Source organism: Hydra viridissima, unplaced genomic scaffold (genome assembly GCF_058129835.1).
Source record: "Hydra viridissima isolate aposymbiotic clone 2 unplaced genomic scaffold, HvirCarnegie_v1 scaffold_5, whole genome shotgun sequence".
In the NCBI taxonomy this organism is placed as follows: Eukaryota; Metazoa; Cnidaria; class Hydrozoa; order Anthoathecata; family Hydridae; genus Hydra; species Hydra viridissima.
Genome location: NW_028324304.1, coordinates 2,442,614 through 2,458,110, shown reverse-complemented (window position 1 = coordinate 2,458,110; position 15,497 = coordinate 2,442,614). Strand labels below are relative to the sequence as shown.

Sequence of the window (15,497 nt, the reverse complement as noted above, 5' to 3'; positions counted from 1 at the left end):
AACATTTAGATATGTTTAATTTTAAACAAATTATTAGAGAATACACTTTACACAGTCTTATAGAGCAAAAAACGCTCTATCCAACCATATATAGTATTAAACTATAAACTTATTTTAAGACATTGAAAATTTCATTAAAAAAAACTATTTGCAATCGTTCACGTAGTTTTGTCCGCAGCTGTATATATAATAGCTAATAAACAACTAAATACCAGTATTAAATACAACTAAAAAAGATTGCTTTAACTAATTAACATTAAACTTGCTGAAGTTGTAATTAGAATCATGTGATCGTCTTGTGAGTTTTCTAAAATCTCTATTTTTCTTTGATATCATCTTTAGCATATCAACAAGGCCAAATATGTTCATTTGCTAATACTTCCAGAATTCTACATTCTAGTTTTTTAAGAGAGTTTTAACAAGCGCTAAGTTGCGGCAGATGGTCGGTATCGGGTCGAAGAACCTGCAAAGTTAGTATTACAAAACTTAATACATAAAATAATCAATATATATAACATACAGTTTTATAACAAAGATGAGACAGTAAAAGGATAGTTCGTAGCAATCATAAAAGTGTACTTTGATCTGTCTATAGAGCGAGTATTTTTCTCCGTCGCATTCCATGTTAATCTTCTTTAAAGCTTGCAACTTTTCTTCTTTTTCAATTAAAACCTAAATTAATTTTTAAAGATAGCATCGTAAACTTTATTTGATTAGTTTTAAGTATTGTGCGCTAATAAACAGTCTAAACAAATATCGCTGCAGACTTTTGACTATCGAACCAAAACAAGTTCATTAAATGCGTTACAATTAATTATGTAAAAATCCTTTAAATTAACATTTCTCTTTTGCCATGATGAGTTATGTTTACTTAAAAAAATTCTTAAGATTATATGACAATCAAACTCATACTTAGTAGAAAATGGCCTTTACGTCCGAAATTCGACAGAGAAACGTTACGGAAAATAGTTTCGTACCCATTATATATACCCAGCATGCAACATTAAATAGTTCTAAACAAACTTTCAAAAATCTCTTACTCTTGCTATTTGTTCTTCTTCTTTACGGAGTCTTTGTTTTAGTTGATCCTCAGAATTTTGGCAGGATATTGTGGTAACCTATTTGAGCAATAATAAGCAATCAAATTAAAAAACAAATCGACTTTCAGATTTTAAGACTAAAATGTTATCAGAAGAAATGAAATAAATTTGTCGACATTACTCAACCAACTTTTAATAAGCCATTGTTTCTTTTCTGCACTTCAAACAGCTCTTTTCTGGTTTGATCGATCAACAAATGTTTTTTTCTATAGACATCTTGTAATTCGGTCAGGTTTTTTTGCAATAAACTCTTTTGTTGCTCTTTCTTTGTTGTTGATTTCTAAACCAAAAATTCTATTAGCTGGCCGGTTATACAAGAAAAGCTATTTAAAGACTGACATCATTCAAGTATATTTCAGCAGTATCTATAATTTAGTTCAAACTTTTTCAGTCTAGTAGTATCTTCCCTTATAATTAGGAAAAAAGATTTACCAAGTAACGGAAGATATCTTTTCTTAACTCTTCAACCTTTGCAATTTCATTTATCTTGTGATGTCTTCGTAAAAATTCTTCCTTTTTGACCGCATTTTTTTGGGTCAATTGGTTAACAATGGCTTCTTGAATAAGACCCCGTCTCAAGTTCACTTCCTAAACGCGCGTAAATTTTAAGAAAAACCATATTACTATTTATTACTTTTTCGTTGCAATTTTATTTTAAACAAAACTCAATTATTGAAAATTACTTAATGGGTAATTCTACGGCAATTATCTCCGTGTTTGTTGCCCGCGTCGCATCTTCAAGCGTTTTAGTTTCATAAATATGGGTCTTATCATATTTAAATAGCTAATAATTTATTTTTGTATTTCGTTGAATTTGTGGCCAAACACTTTATTTCTAATTAACTTATGTTCAAGACCATATATCCATGAATTTCAGAATGGCTTGATTTTTAGAATTCTGAGGGAAATTATTACAGCTGAAAAAAATCTGAAAATTTGAACATCCAATTTTAAGTGGTTGTGGGAGATATTGTTTTTTAAAATTTACCACATTGCAGTCTTGACCCTCTCTTGCTCAAAAAATTAATTGCGGAGATATCGTTTATTAAAGCTCATCACATTGCAGTCTTGACCCCCTCTTGCCGTAAAATTCTCTTGCTCAAAGAAAATTTTTTGTTTTTTTATTAATAACGTTATAAACAATTTCTCTGATGAGCAAAAAGTTGACATTGACATTTCATTCTTTGTAAAGGAAGAAATGAAAAACGTACCAATTTTTGTCATATATACTATTTAAAGTTAAATTTTACCCATCCCCATTCTTTGGTGCTGTAAAAGTCATTGATGACCTGATGAGCAGTCAAAGATACTATGCAAATTATCCTTACGTATGTATTTGTCTAAAGAAAAACTGAGAAAAACATAAGCATTTGCTGCTCATCTTTTTACAACCGCCCCTCTTATTACTTCGCAGACCGACTTTCCATGACTTTTGATTAAAAAAATGTCCACTTTGCATCAACGTAAATCAACTTTATAATCACAAAGTTTTGTAAAATTTTGGCGGTTTTTATATTGTACAGCGCGATCATCTGAAAAATAATTTCAGCTACTATCAGATGTTTTTAGATTTAGTTAGCGATCCAATTAACCTGATTAACAATCCGAGTTTGAACTTTATCCACAAAACAAGCTGTTCTCTGATACAAAGCAGAAAATTTTTTGTTCCAATTAACACATTTCATTTAAATAATAAAAGAGCCACTGGATGCAAGGTGCATCCAATTTCGTTCTAATGGTAGCTTTGAATTTCAAATTGAACGATGAACATAGTTTTCAAGTAACGCTATGCAAGATTCTTTTTTTAAATATTTATTTCACTTTTTAAGTACGTTGTTTGAGTCTTAAAAATATAAGAGTGTGACGTAAGATTGTCAATAGCTTTACACAGCATTACTTTGTAATCATCATTTGTTGCTGATTGCGTGATTAATTAAGTTCTACGGAAATTTTTTGTTACTTAAAAGAATTTTTTAAATCCAGCTGGACAACTTTGGCATCTATGAATCATGCACTGGTTATTATTTACGCCACATGAGCTTTGAAAAACATTTTTTTTAATAAACTAGCTTTTTTGTTAACAGAATTTTGTTTTGATGTAAGGCACTAACACAAACTGAATGCATTCCAGAGGACCCTATTTTGGAATAAAACGGTGCTGCTCTCAATGAAGATAAAACATTAAATTGAGAAAACAACTTTTTCAGATAAGTTTTAAGTTATATGTTTAATTTCTAACCAGACATATGCCTGCAAACGTATTAAAGGTCGAAAAAAATTAGTTATTTCAAATTCAAAATGTGTTTTTTCCACTTTGTATGAAAGTTTTTACTAATATGAGTGTGAAGAACACACAAATTAACATACAACTAGTTAGACTTTTAAAGTTAAACCACTTAAGGTTTATTTAAAAGTCTAAGCTCAAAATTTAAACATTACAGTGATATGAACCACCCCAATTTTATAATGTTATAAAACTATTTAACTAAAATTCCGATCTTTAAATCACCATAGATTAATGTAAACATGTAAAATAGCGGGCAGAATATAAATTCACTTAACTAAATTTGGAATACAAGTAAACAACAGATTTATAATAAAATCTATAGATATTGTTTAAAACTTAACATATCTTTTAAAACTTTACATATCATATTGTTTATAAACTAATGTTGCAAACCGGAAAAAAAATGTTTGTTATCACCGAGAACAAACAAGACAAAAACGTTTGAGAACTTGCATTAACGGCGTTGAGTAATCAGCATACTTACTCGGCTAAGACTGTAATGGGTAGTGTTAGCAACTAAATTTGTGTACTTCTGTTTAATTTTTTTATTTTGTATTTAATGCCTTATAAAGCCCGTGACTTGTTACGTTTTAGTTCTGTATGATTGGCACTGAATGACATGTGCAAAATTTTTTTTATATGCTTTCATTTTTTTTTCTTGTTTATTTTTTGCAACAGAATTTGGAGTTTTGGAATCCTATGAAACTTTTTATAGGAGACCAAATTTTTCAAAACCAATACAAAATTTTTCTTTAACGTTGTTTTATTTCCGATTTTTTACTAAAAAAATCGATTTTGTTTTTGACTTACGTTGTACTTAAAAAGGTGACGAAAACTAATTTTTACGGCAAGAGGAGGTCAAGGTTTCAACATTTAACAAACAAAATCTCCACAGTCACTTGGAACTGGGTGTTCAAATTTTCAAATTTATTTTCTTAATATAATTTCTCTCTAACTTCTAAAAATCAAGTCATTTTGAAATACGTGATGACATTAACGATTTTTTTTTGTCACTATATTGATGTGGAATTACACTTTGGTTTTATAAAGCATAAACTATATTCTAAGGTATTTATTTAAAGTTAAACCGCAAGACATAAAGCTCCAAACACCGAAGAAAAAAAGTACTAAGCACAAACCTTTTCCTTGGCTTGATGATTTTCGATTGTAAGTATTTCAAAATTGTTCATTTTTTGATAAACATCTACAAATATAAACAGTGTGCTTAATGGTTTCATTTACCCGCGTTGATAACAGTTCCCCGTATGAAAAATTTAAATGCGTTAAAAAAAAAACAGACAAAACGTAAATTTAAATGAAGAAATGTTGAAAAAAATGAATATCAAAACGATTAAAACAATTTTTCCGTTTTTTACGTTTCTTCATGGCAAATTATCGTTGTTTATCGTTATTTTGGTCGTTGTTCCTATTTTAAAGTAAATTAAAATTACTAGTCAATTTTAGTTGTTGAATCAAAAATAATTGATCATATGCATACCATCATGATTCTTTTCCCCATCGCGATTGACTGAGCTGTAACAAGATATAACAGTAATGTACTTAAATACTAGATATTATAAGCATTATTATATTATAAGTTGTTAATTATATATAAACAATATAAACATAATTTGCAGACCAGTTGAGAGGCAGGTGGAGATTTTGCTCTGGGCTTCACGCTGGTTGAGGGCCCACCAATTTGAGTGATGAAAAAGACATTTTTTGTGATGACTTTTATTGATTACTATTTGCTTATTGTAAATAGATAAATTTGTAAAACTTTCTTTAAATGGGAAAAATGTTGGGCCGGACGTCATTGATCCCTTTGACAGACCTGCATAGTTTTTTATAGGTCTATTCATAAAATCGTTTTTCGTTTGTATATAAAATAGCAATCTATCTTTGTTTTATAAATCTTATTTATATATAAAATAATCGCATTTCTAAATATCAATTGAACATACTTACGATGCGCTCTTTTTATTCAAATCTTTTTCTCCAAACTTTATTTTAGTTTTTCCCGTAGTCTTTGGTTTTGATTTAGTTTCAGTCGTCAATTGTTCTCTGGTCACCTAAAAAAAAAAATATTTAACAGTTAAAAGATACAAATAAAAGTTACATGCGAAATATTTAATGAATTTTTAAAATAGTTTTCTTGTTAATATAATGAACCAAAGAAAGACCTCTTTATTCCGTATTTCAAAATCTTCAAACAACCGTTCCACTTCAAACTGCTTTGCTGCAGCTTGACCAGCCATTTGGTTAAGTTTTGCCTGTTCTTGGTTTCTAGATTTAAAGAACTTAAATGATAAGTTTGTTACAAAGATTCAATATCGGTGTATTTCTATACACCTGAATAATAAGCGTAACTTTTTTTAAATTTGAGGATTTTCACATTATCCAGTCCGGTCACCAAAAGATATATTCGTCGCTTTTTGAGTTACGCGGAATAAGCGAAAAATTTGATAATAATTGTGGAAGAAGTTTTGTGTATTTTTAAAATAACACGGGTATTTTCTCAAAATTCTCTTCTTAGCACGAGCTCGCGTCAGGAAAATGGGGATAAACTTATGAAAATATGAAACATAGCATTTCAGGTTGCGAAATTCGAAAATTTAAAAGTGCCAAATAAAAAAATTTTAATAATTATATGAATATGTGCCTGCTCATTAAAACAAAAAAAAAAAAAAAAAAAAAAAATTTTATGGTTTGGCAAGAAACTTAAAACTCTCGCTTCTAAATCGAGCTTTAACTATTCACTGGTCCTAAAAATTTCATGGATTGAATCATTTTTCAACCAAATTTATTATCTTTTAACATATAAACAATGTAACAAAAGCTTTTTAATTCATACTACATATATATACACATAAAAGTTAGCTTTTCAAAGTTTTGTTCCTTTGGACCAAAGAAATGCATGTTATCAGCACAAGTATTTTGTCATAATGTATGTGGCTACACTTATCATAAAAGTATGATGTAAGTGGCTGCACTTACCATCGAAACATTAAGTTACTAATAGTAGGCAGTTATTAATATTATATATGTTACTAAACTATGATATATATTATTATAGGAATTAATAGCAGAAACACCAAGTTATTAATACCAGGAATAAAAATGGAAAAAATGTTGTCTGAGTCTCTAATAACTCTAAATTTATAATTGGTTGATGCCTCAGCTATCTTGACAAAGATATATTAAAAATCTAAATAGATGAGATTTTAATGTAGATTACTTAGAAGCTATGTTTTTTATTCTTTGAAATTTGCTCGATGTTTTTTGAATTTCAGTGTGTTAATTACACAACTCTAATACTTAGATTCTACTTTTTATAATTTTAAGATATTTAATTACCTCGATGAGTTTAAGATATACCTTAAATTACCTCGATACTTTAAGATATAGCTTGAATTACCTTTACGACTTTAAGATATACCTTGCATTGCCTTTTTGAAAAAATAGACAAATCTGACAATTCACTCCTCATAATAAAGTACAAAGTTAAGATAAGAAGTTGAAAACGGATAGGATTAAATTTGATTGGATTAAATTTGATTGGATTAAATTTGATTGGATTAAATTTGATTGGATTAAATTTGATTGGATTAAATTTGATTGGATTAGGTGTTCTTGCTAAAAACTCTTAATTTATCATCGAAAAGAAATACAGCGCAATACTTTCTCTAGAGACAAACGAAACTCAGTAAAAAGATGTTTCTTCTAAGTAGTCTTTGAAATAATTAAAATTTAAAGTTTAAAGTATTATATTTCAAGTAAAAATTTCATACTTTAGTAAACTAAAAAACTTTTAAATAATTTTGGTTAAATTTTTTCATTTTAATCTTGTCATTTTACCTATTTTAACTCTACCGCTCTCAAAAGTGGTACAAATTATCGTCGACACCATTTCAAAAGATACCTGGAGAAAATACCTGAGAAAATAAGAATTCGGACAACTTTTCAACCGCAGATTTTTGAACTTTCAAGCTTTGCTTCACCCTTGCTCCTCTCCACGGCTCTTACAGTAGATGTAAAAAATGAGCGAAACCTAAAATCTTTTTTAAGTTTTTTGATTTCACTTTAAGTAGTTCACACACACACATTCGTGAGTGTGAGTTACTTTCACGTGAAATCAAAAAACTCATTCAGGCTTTTATAAGTAAAATAAAACTCACAAAAAAGATTTTTGTTTAGAAAACTTTGGGTCCTGCTTTTTTCTGTCTCTTTTCAATACTTCGCTCTCCTGTATCAACTAAAAAGTAAATTGGCTCAGTGAGGTTAAAGTGTCGAATAAAACATGTGTAAAAATTTTAACTTAAAGATAGTTAAGTTTAACATATTTCTTGTATTTATTTAATTAAAAGTGAAATGAAGAACTTTTAAATTGAAAAATACAATTCTCACATATAAACATAAAATAAGACATCTGAATAACATATGAATATCTCACTTATTCGCAATTATTCACATGTAAATATGTGAATAATTGTGAATAAGTGAGAATAAATTTTAATGAGAAAAAGTCAGAAAATATGAGAATTAGTGTAAGTGAGAACAACTGTGAAGATCTTTTTTTACTAAGAAAATGAAGCCTCCAATATAAACTTAACAACTTAGAATACAAGTTCGAGCTTTCTATTTTTGGCAGATGCAAATGTTTCAAAACTCTTTTCTACATTTATAAAGCAATCTCAGTTGATTTGCATCATGGCTCAGCTTTCTTGTCCAAATTGTCAATCAATAAGAAAACTGGAACAAAGTTTTAACGAAGGTTTGTTAAACTTTATAAAGAATCCTTGACGCTTAAAATTTCTAAAGGTAGGGGTCGGGAGGAAAGAGGACTATTTAGCCCATCACCCCACTAACGTTTGTGACTACCACTACTTTCAGGAATTTAATTTTCTTGTTTCAATTAGAGAGTAACGCGGAAAAAAAATGCTCTCAAAATTAATGTTTTTAATAACAAGAAGCGCAGAAAACCCTAAAGAAGCGCAGAAAAACGCAAATAGCTGCAGAGAAACGCAAATAACTGCAGAGAAGCTTAGAAAACATAATCAGGAAATCTACTAGAAGAACTTCAAATCAAAGAACCTTCACAATTATTTGTTTTTGGTAGCTCATTTAAAATTCCTTTATCCAGAGTGGCTTAAAATCATGTCATTACAGATTTGAAAACTTTTGATGCAATAGTGATTCCCTAAAGATTGAGTTTTTACGAGTTCAGAAAATAAAAAGCAACAAAGGATCGGAATCGAGAAATCAAAACGCTTCATCTCGTTTCTTCAACAATATTACCAAAGACGTTAACCGCCATTTTTTTTTTAAAAAAAAAATCTCTTTTTAAAAAAAAAAATAAAATTAACGTGTTTTGCCAGTCTATCTACCATTTTGCACAAAGAAACTCCTCAAAAAAAATCTCATTGAAAACAATGGAAAAGTCATCTCTGAAATTTCTTTTCAGTTGTGATCAGATTTCTCGCTCTTGAATCGTTTTATTGAAGAGCGAATTCCGTAAAGAAACAACTTCATTTTTTATCATTTCCGCTTTTCAAAGACATCAAAAAGGAAGGAAGACTTTAAAATGGAGATATGAAAAATGCACATTTTTTAAAAGCAATTTTATAAAGAGTCAGCAAGAGTGCAAAATCGAATATCGCAAACCAAGAATCAACGGGTAAAAAAAACAACCACCGTTTAAATCATTAAAATATCAAAACGAAAAAATTTGGAATTTCATTTTCAACAAAACTTTTAGAAAAACAAGAAAAAGTAACTGACAGAACAAAAGTTTCAGAAATTTTCAGTACAAAAACAATTTCTCTATTTCGAAAAGACCTCATTTGAAACGATGGAAACTTACAGCACATTTCTAAAAGATTCAGCTAATCATTTGAGAAAAGGTGCCTGGCTATATATATATATATATATATATATATATACTGTATATATGTATACAAACATGGTTTTTAAAATAAAGAATAAAATAGCAATTAGCTAAATAAAATTAAAAAAAAAATTTCTTTTTTACCTCGTTTTCAATCTTTGATTCTTGATGACTGGGTTCATCCAGAAATAATTCACTCAAGGTATAGGAATGAGTATTTTTAAGTTGGTCTGTATCATTTAATACAGCCTTTTTAGTGTCACAAAGAACGCTAAAAAGTAAAAAGTTTTTTTACGAATAAGTTACCGTTAAGTATTGAAAAAATAAAAATCAAATAAGAAATTTCTATTAGTAAGTGAGTAGAAGGCTGACGAGATACAGGAAACTTACTTTGTATTTTTCTTATGATTGTGAACAGGTCTTAATGTCAGTTCCCTAAAGAAATTGTTTCATAAAGTTTTTTTTAATCGAAGAATTTACAAGAATGTTTCCATCATTATAGATTTGACTACAGATTAAAATTGAAAAATAGGGTCAACTTTTTTTTATAAAGATAAGAAGTAAAACAGAATTAAAAAAAAATTAAAAGCCATTTTTTTTTCTTCCTGTAAGCTTGTTTAAGTTGTTTTATAACCTATGTTGATATTGGAGTGTTAAAATATTTAAATATATAATAATATCAAAATTATATGCTGCATATGAGATATTAAAATTATATGATGCATATGAAACATTGAGCTAACTCTTATAAACTCAAAAATAAGTAAGAGTTGAAACGGGAATTAAAAAAGTTCGTTGTTCCGCATTCCACAAAAACATAAGTTCTACTTTTAATGAAACTCACTGAATGAAAGTAGCATACTTCAACCCATCTGCTTTACTGTCCTTTTCTTCAAACTCAGTTTGCTTCAACTTAGAAGTTAAAAGTTCATACCTGTTGAGGCTAAAGGCTATAGGTGAAGTCATCTTTTTAAATGCGAATTCGTCAAGAAATCGTTTTTATGAGCTGTTTTGACAACGATAATCAAATTTAAATTTAAATTTAAATTTAAATTTAAATTTATTAATCTTAACCACTATTTTTTTTTTTTGATAAAACAAATTTTACAATCGCTGAGTTCACAACTACAACAGAGACCTTTTTGTTTGAAATTTTAAATGCCAATGTTGCTATGTGCATTAATATATCGCTATGTGTATTAAAGTCGTCGCACAGTAGGCGGAATTTTCAAAAAAACCTAGCCGAAAGTCAAAATGATAAAAATCATTCTTTTAAACTTATTACTTTGTAATAAAGTAAAGGTCAACTGCATTTTATTCCTTAATAGAAAAGGTAAGAAATACTTTTGGCAGCAACATCCACAAAATGAAGCATCTGTTATTTAAACCTGTGCTTTGCAATAAAAACAAAAAAATTTTTAAACAAAAAAATTTATAAACAAAAAAATTATGCACTCTAAAAAGTTTACAAAAAAAAGTTCTCATTAAAGAAAGAAAAAATATGGATGACTCTCTTCAAGCTGTTTTTATAATTTTCCGTGAAAAAAAAGCTTTTTATTTTTTTTGTTTGGATTTTTTACGAAAGGAGATTTCAAAAAATGTTAAAAAAAAAATGTATTTTCTTCCTTAAATATAATTTTCAAGCAACGAGAAAATTGTAAATCCGCAAAATCTCTATTTAAGTTTTTTTCTGGATTTTGTTCATTTAAGTCCATTCCATTAATTCATGAAAAAAATGCACCTTATTTTGCTTTTTTTTTCATAAAACCAGTGAATTTGCAGACTTAGATGTAAGTTTTTTAGGAAACTGATTTTGTATAATTCAATAAAATAATATATTTAATAGAACTCTAAGAATGGCAGACTTTTTTCAAAAGAATCTGTAGAATTTTATAAAAATGTAAGGGTATTTAATTTTTATTAAATCTTATATTTTTACATTTATATATTGTTTGTATACATTTCTCCTTGGCATTGAAATAATACAGCATTGGTTACTTTTCGTTTAATTTTAAACTAAAATTTTAAAAAACTATAAGTATGTTTTTTTATTATCTTTTTGAGGTTTTGCAGTCACGATGGTGCGTAAGAAGACACTTTTGCAATCACGATTGTGCGTAAGAAGACACTTTTGCAATCATGATTGTGCGTAAGAAGGCAATTTTTTTTTCAGGTTTCAATAGATGATGGAAAAAACTGAAGTACGTCTTGACAAAATTAAAATAGAAAGATAGTAACATAACAAAAATGACATTTTTACAAACATGTGGCTCATGGTTGAAAGCCTTCATAAATATTCCGATGAGATATTTTGAGTTTGTTTTTATTAAAGTTTTCAAACTTTGTAACTGTATTAAGCAACTGAATTTTTTCAGATTGTTCATAAAAAGAAGACAAAAAAAGCTCGAGCGGAATGGATCGAACGCCATAATACATATAAGCCATAAAACAGTTACGAAAACTGAATATGTTTCCAACCATTCAACCACTTACCCAACAACTATTGTTGTGATTGGGCCAATGTACCCCTTACTTGGGGTAAGTTGGCCCATGTGTTGGGGCAGATCGGCTCTCAAAATTTACATACTGTTATCACATTCTTACATAAATTTACATATTCCCTACATATTATGAGATTCTAAAAAAATTGTTAAATACCTAATTGATTTATTAGGCTTTATTCTTATCTAATATTTTGAAACTGGCCAAAAAGTCTCAATCAGATTAGCGTTTTAATAAAAACATTCTATCTCTGGCATTTTGTTCCATCACAAACAATTTAATATGAATTAAAAAATGTGCATGCGTAAACGGGGTACGCTAGCCCACATGGCCAACGTGCCTCGTTTGTGCAGGGTCAACCTGCCCCATCGCCATGTTTAGAGTAAAAATTAGTTTTTTCTTAACCCATCAACAGATACTGTGTAACATTGTATATTAAAATAATCCTTAGACTTTAAACTTCAAACAAGATACTTACCTATAGCACTACTGTCGAAGACTAGTGAACACAAACACATCAAGCAAACTGTTCAAAATATACTTCGGCTTATCCAAAATCGATAAAAAGATACAACACTGGCAACTGTGCTCAGATATCAGTGATACTTCTGAGGAATGAAGGGAGGAGTGCTATCGACCTTCCCCTTGATTCCTAGCGCACCGAAGCGCATAGTCATAGAACTAACTCAAAAGGGCCATCCTGCCCCTAGGGCCAACGTGCCCCGGTCTACCCTACTATATATATATTACTGATAATAATAATAATAATGATAATAATAAAAATAATACTATTATCTTTATTATTATCATTGTTATTATTATTATTATTATTATTATTATTATTATTATTATTATTATTATTATTATTATTATTATTATTATTATTATTATTATTATTATTATTATTATTATTATTATTATTATTATTATTATTATTATTGTTATTATCATTATTATTATTATTACTATTATTATTATTATTATTATTATTATTATTATTATTATTATTATTATTATTATTATTATTATTATTATTATTATTATTATTATTATTATTATTATTATTATTATTGTTATTATCATTATTATTATTATTACTATCATTATTATTATTATTATTATTATTATTATTATTATTATTATTATTATTATTATTATTATTATTATTATTATTATTATTATTATTATTATTATTATTATTATTATTATTATTATTATTATTATTATTATTATTATTATTATTATTATTATTATTATTATTATTATTATTATTATTATTATTATTATTATTATTATTATTATTATTATTATTATTATTATTATTATTATAAATTGAAAACTAAGAGAAGTTAAAAAATTACATTTGCCTTGAAAAAACAGAAAACTTCCATAGCAACTGATTTGCTTTAAATAATCTTAACCCAGACATACTGAAAAAATATTGTGTAAAGAAAAATTGTTTGCGATGACTAAAATACATCTAACTGGTCTCAAAGTTCTTACTATTGAAAAGGTCCATTCACTACAAGGTCCATTCTGTACATGTCTCCCCTATATTGTTATCTTGAGGTAAGTTAACACATCTTATCTCGTTATAGAGAGATTTACACAGGATTAAAAAATCTAATTGAAAAAAAAAGAGTTGGTTTGCGAACGTCATCCTATCAATAACTCTTTTAAGTTTTAATGGATTTTCTCCCGTTCTAGATTTTAGAATTTTCTTGACAGATAAATTTTCAATAAGTCAATAAAAATAGCGGAGCAAGTATCACACTTTGATTTTTATGTTGTGCCTAATCTTTTTAAAAGCAATCAGTGAAAATATTTTCATTGTTCTTAAACTTTTTGTTGCCACGAATGCTCATTTCATCATTAACAATTAACCTTATATGCTTCAAGTTTAATTGGCTTCATTGAGACTTCAAACTCTAGATCTTTAAATATCTGAACTCTTTTAGTAATATTATACTTAACCCATACTGCTTTTCATAAAGAGTAAATGTGGACAGCAACGGTTTCCTATTTCTTTCAATTGCTTAATACCATATAAGTAACAATCACCTTCAAGGTTAACGGTTCTTTAAGAACCATAGAAACTTTTTCATTAATCACTTCAACTTTTTTACTAAGCTTATATTATATTCAAACCTCTACATAATTAATGTTAAAAAAATCTTAATCTGGCAATCAAAAGGGTTTCATGTTTTTCAATCCTTTAGTTTTTAAAACTATTGCTTTTATACTTGATTTTCTGCTTTTAAAAACCAAATCAATTAATCAGGTATATCCAGTGGTAGCAATTACTGACACACACCATGATAAACCTTGAATCTACCTGACTTTAGTTTAACATGCGTCAATGATTGCTTTTATTTTTGTTTATGGTAAATATTTGCTTTTATTTTTATTTTACATATATTAGTTTTCATTTTGGGAAATTTGAAAATAGCACACCTTTAAGTAACACCTTTGTTTGGTAATCACCTTTTTTCTACCTCGATCATCATATAAATTAGTCTCATCATAACTAAAGACGATTTTAGAAGAAAAGTTTTTCAAAGTCTCTTCTAAGTTTTTGAAATACTCGGTTAACACTTTACTACTAACATTTGCTTTTTTTAACATTCTTCGCAAGTGCGATTTGTTGAAAGCTCATGGTTTCGCTTTAAAAATGAATAAAAATCATTATTCGCTTTAAAAATCCAATAAATGGCAGGTGGCTTTCAATTGAAAACCTTGTTTTTCAAAATAATTTTTCACTAAGAAACGCAGATCCTTTTTTTTTACCGTTGCAATTTGCATATTTGTCATAAAAGGTTGAGAGTGGAAGTTTACAAATTTTATCACTTCTTATCGAGTTACACCATCTTCAACTGGTTGTAAAGCTCTGCTTAATGACTAGTCAGAGTATTTTCAATATGATCTGATCGAATCTATGAATGAATTTGGTCTAGAACCTATTCAGGCTTATAAGTACGCATATTGACTTAAAACAAAAAAAATAGTAAACATAACAATGGTTAATGTATTCTCATTTTTCTCATTTACCATGGGGTGGTATTTGTAATTGGGTGGTATTGGCCAGCAATTCGTTTTGGCTAACATATTATATTTCATAATAAAAGTTTGTTGTATGAAATTAACAACATCAAGGGTATTCAAAATAAAAAAAATAAATTATTCTGAAGTTTTCTTTGCATCTTGAAATATCAAAGTTTACTTTTTCCAATGCTTTAAAACGAGATAAACATACATAAAACAACAAGGAGATATTTTTATACTTTAAAAACATTTGATTTTTACAAGTTTTTAAATGATAAATTTATCTTTTAAAAGCTTATAAAAATCAACTGCTAATACAGCTTGAATCAGTAAATACTATTTTATCGTTACATTTAATTACGCTTTCAAGTTTTAAAAAATTGCTGTAATTTTTAGTTATGAGACTGAAAGATTTTAAGGACTGCTCGCAATTGTTAACAGAGCATGTGCGATATACACGTACTCTCACAAGTACACGCAGTCATCACATAAACGAGAGTTTACTCATTTAAAACGGGAATTATGGTTCAAAAAAACAGCTTCAAGTTTTTTGTTTTTTTTTCAAGTTTTACAAAGTTTTTAATCAAAACATATCTCAAAACAAACATTTCTCGAAACATTAACATTTCATACCTTTCAATCCAGGTCCTGTTACTTCTTTATCTTCCTTTCACTCTTC

General features: G+C 27.9%; 1 protein-coding gene and 1 long non-coding RNA gene across 4 annotated transcripts; one reads left to right on the top strand and one right to left on the bottom strand.

Moving 5' to 3' along the window:
* Positions 1 to 209: 209 nt before the first annotated feature.
* Positions 210 to 15,497, bottom strand: LOC149887954 (uncharacterized). Of its 3 annotated transcripts, none has more exons than XM_090086689.1 (13): positions 15,452 to 15,497; positions 9,665 to 9,709; positions 9,419 to 9,545; positions 7,566 to 7,642; positions 5,571 to 5,673; positions 5,356 to 5,459; positions 4,886 to 4,920; positions 4,527 to 4,591; positions 1,533 to 1,688; positions 1,231 to 1,380; positions 1,041 to 1,118; positions 580 to 672; positions 210 to 463 (listed from the first exon to the last, which is right to left on the bottom strand). In XM_090086689.1, the coding sequence occupies exons 5-13, from the start codon at positions 5,643 to 5,645 to the stop codon at positions 416 to 418; spliced, it is 804 nt and encodes a 267-aa protein (XP_089942815.1). In that variant the 5' UTR covers positions 5,646 to 5,673; positions 7,566 to 7,642; positions 9,419 to 9,545; positions 9,665 to 9,709; positions 15,452 to 15,497; the 3' UTR covers positions 210 to 415. The 3 variants fall into 3 exon arrangements, with proteins under 3 accessions (XP_089942815.1, XP_089942813.1, XP_089942814.1); XM_090086687.1 differs by lacking the exon at positions 15,452 to 15,497 and adding an exon at positions 10,119 to 10,430; XM_090086688.1 differs by lacking the exons at positions 1,533 to 1,688; positions 15,452 to 15,497 and adding an exon at positions 10,119 to 10,422.
* Positions 10,506 to 11,568, top strand: LOC149887955 (uncharacterized). The gene is made up of 3 exons (XR_016452296.1): positions 10,506 to 10,607; positions 11,121 to 11,174; positions 11,339 to 11,568. It is a non-coding gene; the product is annotated as an uncharacterized LOC149887955 (long non-coding RNA).